Source organism: Rutidosis leptorrhynchoides, chromosome 6 (assembly GCF_046630445.1).
Source record: "Rutidosis leptorrhynchoides isolate AG116_Rl617_1_P2 chromosome 6, CSIRO_AGI_Rlap_v1, whole genome shotgun sequence".
NCBI classification, from domain to species: Eukaryota; Viridiplantae; Streptophyta; class Magnoliopsida; order Asterales; family Asteraceae; genus Rutidosis; species Rutidosis leptorrhynchoides.
In genome coordinates this window covers 119,748,631-119,753,675 of record NC_092338.1, presented here as the reverse complement: position 1 = coordinate 119,753,675, position 5,045 = coordinate 119,748,631, and the positions used below count along the sequence as shown (strand labels likewise).

The following is a 5,045-nucleotide window of genomic DNA, read 5'->3' as shown; positions in this document are numbered from 1 at the left end:
CTTTGATCCTGATCGAACACGTGTCCTAGGGATGTTGAACCATAGACGTTGGATTCGTGGCGTTTCATTTTTACAGCTGTAGAACGTAATGATTGCTGACATCATCCCCTAGCACACCCTACGAGGAAACAGGATTTGACGTTTACGGCGTGTCAGTAATGATGGCCTTTTATAATATTTTATTCAATATAGTTCCGTTACAATCAAAGGCAATTTGATTACAACCAAACTGGGGGGACTTAATGACGTACGTCCCGCCATGGCCGTCACGTGTGACGCATGGCGTATCCTGTAGCTGGACGTTTAGCTTCAACTCCTGGTTGGATACCAAGTCAACGCCGCTCTTAGGCCACGATTACTCTTACGCTACGTCACCCGTAGCGTGCCGTTAGCATTTAACTTGGTTTGCACAGCTACTTGTCCGTCCGACAAATCAGGAGAACGTGGATCAGTTAGTAGGCATGATTAGAGGATTCCAGGAGTGGTAATCGTGGTTTAGTGGGCTAGTGGTGGTTATCCTTGGTAACCGCCATCTTATGCCTATAAATGCTGCTCATAATCACACATTTAGCAATTAATCAACATTTCACACTTACCACAGCTGATTACTCTTCTAGGATCACCTTGGTGGCTCAGCAAAAGTCAACCACCACAACACCCCTCATACTCATCACGCAAACCGAAGGAAACCCTTCCGAAGGTTAGTCAACTAATTGCACTCAAGTCAGTTTTGGCTTGATCACACAATCTTTATGTTTATGTGTTTATCAAACTTGAAGAGGAGTTTTTTGGTTTAGTAAGTCGTGGTTTGTATTAAAATTGTCTTAATAAATGTCTTCAAAATCGACTATATTTGTCTTTCTTCCTTTCCTCATGTCACTGTAATAGGACTAGATTTCAGCTATGACATCATCATTGATCTTCGGATGTGTACTGTTGACCTGTTGTCATGGATACTTTAGGGTGTCCGTTACTCCGTTATGGATTTCTTATGGGTGTCACTTCAAGAGAACAAATGTATGAACCTTTGTGATCGCTGTTTAATGGCTTTATTAATAATAGACCACGATATTTATCAATAATAGGTTTTAAAGTGTATGCATCTCGTGAGCACTCGAATTATGAAGCTTAACACTGCGTATAGTATCTTACGCGATTTCCTTTACCCTATAATAGTGTACACCGACCAAGTGTATCGTTTACGAAATAACATGCACCGTAGTATGCAGGGTGGGGTTTGTCAGAACCCAACAAATCTGTCCAAATAATTCAAGCATACATAAGTAATTTAACATATTCGAGCTAAGAGATTTTCGGTTTGTAACTCATGTAGTACAAGGTTTGTTTCTAAATAATCGTGTCTATTTGTAAAATCTGTTCAAGCAGTATGTATCTACATCTCAAGTATAAACACTAAACGTTTAAAAAGAATATAGATGTGCTTATTGAAATTTATGATTCTTGAAATTTATGAAATTACATGCATAAATATAATATAAATGGATGATTATTTAACATCTATAATAATTTAAACTTATGATATATAAACAATCACGTCTTAATTTGTTTCCTTTTATTGTAAAATAATTTAAAGGTGTCACATCATCATTTTATATTGAAATTGACCTAAGCATGCCACATGAGAGCACTTTTATCCATGACGCAATGTCATGGATAAATTGACTGACACATCAGCGCCACATCAGCACCTTCTCTCCTCCTTCATCCCATGACATACCAAAGATTAAACGCTAACATCCATGACGCAATGTCATGGAATAATTGTTTTTTTTAATTTTTTTATTAATTAAACATTACATTATTATTAAAAACAAATACAAATATAAATATTCGAAATATAAAATTACATTTAATAAAAATTAAATTACTCGTCGTCTTCGTCCTCGTACTCGTCTTCATCTTCGTCCTCGTATTCATCTTCGTCTTCTTCCTCATCTTCATCTTGGTTATTAGTTCCCGAAGGTCCTGGTTCTTCATTGTCATTGACATGCTCGGGAATTGCAGAAGGTCCTGATGCTGGGTTATATCTGATACGCGCATTCGGTGGTAAATTCCATATGTGTTCGATAAGATTATCTCGAAGAAACCGATGAATGGTAGAATCTCGTAATTCTTTGTCCATTCGGAGTTGTGTATCAAACCTTTCTCGCATTGATAATGCACGACGAGCAGGCTGATAATCCTCCTCTAACCCACAAAATGCTCGACCATTATCTTCAGTTATCATACTGTGTAAAATCACGCACGTATACATAATGCATTGGATTTTCTCGATATAGAACTGTCGTGCAGTATGTTTAATGATTGCCCAACGACCCTGAAGTACACCGAATGCTTGTTCGATATCCTTTCTTGCTGCCTCTTGGTACCGTTTGAATTTGGATAATTTTGGTTCGACCGTACTTTTGAACGATTTCACAAGTGTTGACCAATCCGGATATATGCCGTCCGCTAAATAATAGCCCCGTGTAAAACTCAACCCATTCACCGTATAGTTACACGGTGGAGATCTATCTTCAAGCAACTCTTTAAATAAATCGGATTGGTTTAACACATTGATGTCATTATTTGAACCAGCCGGTCCAAAGTAAGCGTGCCAAATCCATAAATCATAGGAGGCGACCGCTTCCAACATTATTGTTGGGTGACCATGATCGCCTCGTGTGTATTGCCCTTTCCAAGTAACTGGACAATTTTTTCAAGCCCAATGCATACAATCTAGACTACCGAGCATACCCGAAAAACCATGGATTTCCTCATGTTTTCTAGTTAAACGTTCAACATCGGAGGCATTCGGTTTTTTTAAATATTCATTCGAAAATAAATGTATAACACTTTTGCAATATTTTTCTAAACACAGATACGATGTGCTTTCACCAATATGCAAATACTCGTCAAAAATATCGGGAGCAACACCGTATGCTAATTGTCGTATAGCCGATGTAATTTTTTGATAAACAGTAAACCCGAGTAAACTGGTTGCATCCCATCTTTGATGAAAATATTTAAAGTATGAAGGAACTGGTTCTTGAGAATAACTGAGTATACCTGCGAAGATACGGTTAAACAATCGACTACTCATTCGAAAACGTCTTCGGAATTTATCTTCGGGGAATGTTGGTGTGTCGGAAAAGTAATCATTCCATAAAAGTGCAGCCCTTCCATCTCGATCTCTCAGGAAAATGTCTTCTTGGAGCTCTTGGGATAGGTTCATAAGTTTCTTCTTCGTCGGCGTCTAAAAAATCAAGAATTTCGAGTTGTCGCTCCGGATTGTACGCACTTGCTAGTTCCATAACATCTTCGAAATCGTAATCGTTAAGATACAAGTTATTCATTTTTTGTAGTAGGTTGTAATATAGAGTGTGTTGTAATATTTGATTGTGTTGAATGATTTAATGTGTATATGTTTAGATGTGGAGTGTGGTATAAATAGGATTGAAAATGGGAAAAAAAAAATAAAAAATGAAAAATGCTGAAATATATCCGTTGAAGCTTGCAACGGCTAGTTTACACGTCCTTGGTAAAGTCATGCGATGAAAAAATGGAGGACGGGTCAGTCAACGGCGGCCCAACTTCGCCGTGCTAATTTCGGTGCCGTTCAACGGCGGCGGGCAACGACGGGTGGTCAACGTACCGCTGAGAGAGCTCTAAGTAATCTAAACACTTGTTTTATATATGTGTATGGGTGATGATATGTACACAACCTTTTTTATTATATACACAACCAAGATGTTTTACAGGTTTATACAGTACAACACTGTAAAGCATGTTGGTTTTGTACATACAAAAAAGGGTTGTGTACATATCACTCCCCTATGTGTATAGATAGATAGAATCTAATCACCTGTTTTATATGTAGTGACCCGAACTTTTCCATGTTTATATATATTTAATGAAATTAATATTTACATGATTAAATGTTTCCAATATGTTAAGCAATCAAAATTTTTTAAGACTTGATTAATTGAAATAGGTTTCATATAGACAATTGGCCACCCAAATTGACCGTCGATTCACGAACGTTACAAATTCGTAAAAACTACATGATGTTATATATATAGACATATATATGGTTAACATGAGATTATTATAAGTAAGTATCTCACTAAGTATATTAACAATGAGTGATATACATAAAAATGAGTTTATTAAATTAAGAAACTCGAAACGATATATATGACGATTATCGTTATAATAACGTCTTACTAAATACATATGAATCATATTAAGATATTGATACACTATGTTAAACATGATAAATGATAAGTAAACATATCATTAAGTGTATTAACAATGAACTACATATGTAAAAACAAGACTACTAACTTAAGGATTTCGAAACGAGACATATATGTAATGATTATCGTTGTAACCACAATGTATATATATCATATTAAGATATATTAATACATCATAATATCATGATAATTTAATAATTTAACATCTCATTACATATAATAAACAATGGGTTAACAACATTTAACAAGATCGTTAACTTAAAGGTTTCAAAACAACACTTACATGTAACGACTAACGATGACTTAACGACTCAGTTAAAATGTATATACATATAGTGTTTTAATATGTATTCATACACTTTTTAAGGACTTCAAGACACTTATCAAAGTACTTCTACTTAACAAAAATGCTTACAATTACATCCTCATTCATTTTCATCAACAATTCTACTCGTATGCACTCGTATTTGTACTCGTACAATACACAGCTTCTAAATGTATTTATTATTGGTATATACAATCCAATGATCAGCTCTTAGCTATCCATGTGAGTCACCTAACACATGTGGGAACCATCATTTGGCAACTAGCATGACTTATGAGCAAGGAAACAAAACAAGAACTCCTTTTAACCCCACTCACCCTTCACCACTCACCACCCACTCTATTTCACTTCCAATTCTCTTTCTAATTCTCTCTCAACATCTACACACACTTATGAACGAATTTTTCCAGTAACTAATCATCATCTTCATCAAAAATTACTTCAAGAATTAAGCTATAATC

The 5,045-nt window shown here is 35.7% G+C and overlaps 2 protein-coding genes across 2 annotated transcripts; both read right to left on the bottom strand.

The window, feature by feature from the left end:
* Positions 1-1,885: 1,885 nt before the first annotated feature.
* LOC139854024 (uncharacterized) lies at positions 1,886-2,656 on the bottom strand. Its single transcript, XM_071843354.1, has one exon. It carries the CDS (start codon positions 2,654-2,656, stop codon positions 1,886-1,888), a length of 771 nt encoding a protein of 256 aa, XP_071699455.1.
* Positions 2,657-2,719: 63 nt separating this feature from the next.
* Positions 2,720-3,356, bottom strand: LOC139854023 (uncharacterized). The gene is made up of 2 exons (XM_071843353.1): positions 3,176-3,356; positions 2,720-3,069 (listed from the first exon to the last, which is right to left on the bottom strand). The coding sequence occupies exons 1-2, from the start codon at positions 3,354-3,356 to the stop codon at positions 2,720-2,722; spliced, it is 531 nt and encodes a 176-aa protein (XP_071699454.1).
* Between the last annotated feature and the right edge of the window lie 1,689 nt (positions 3,357-5,045).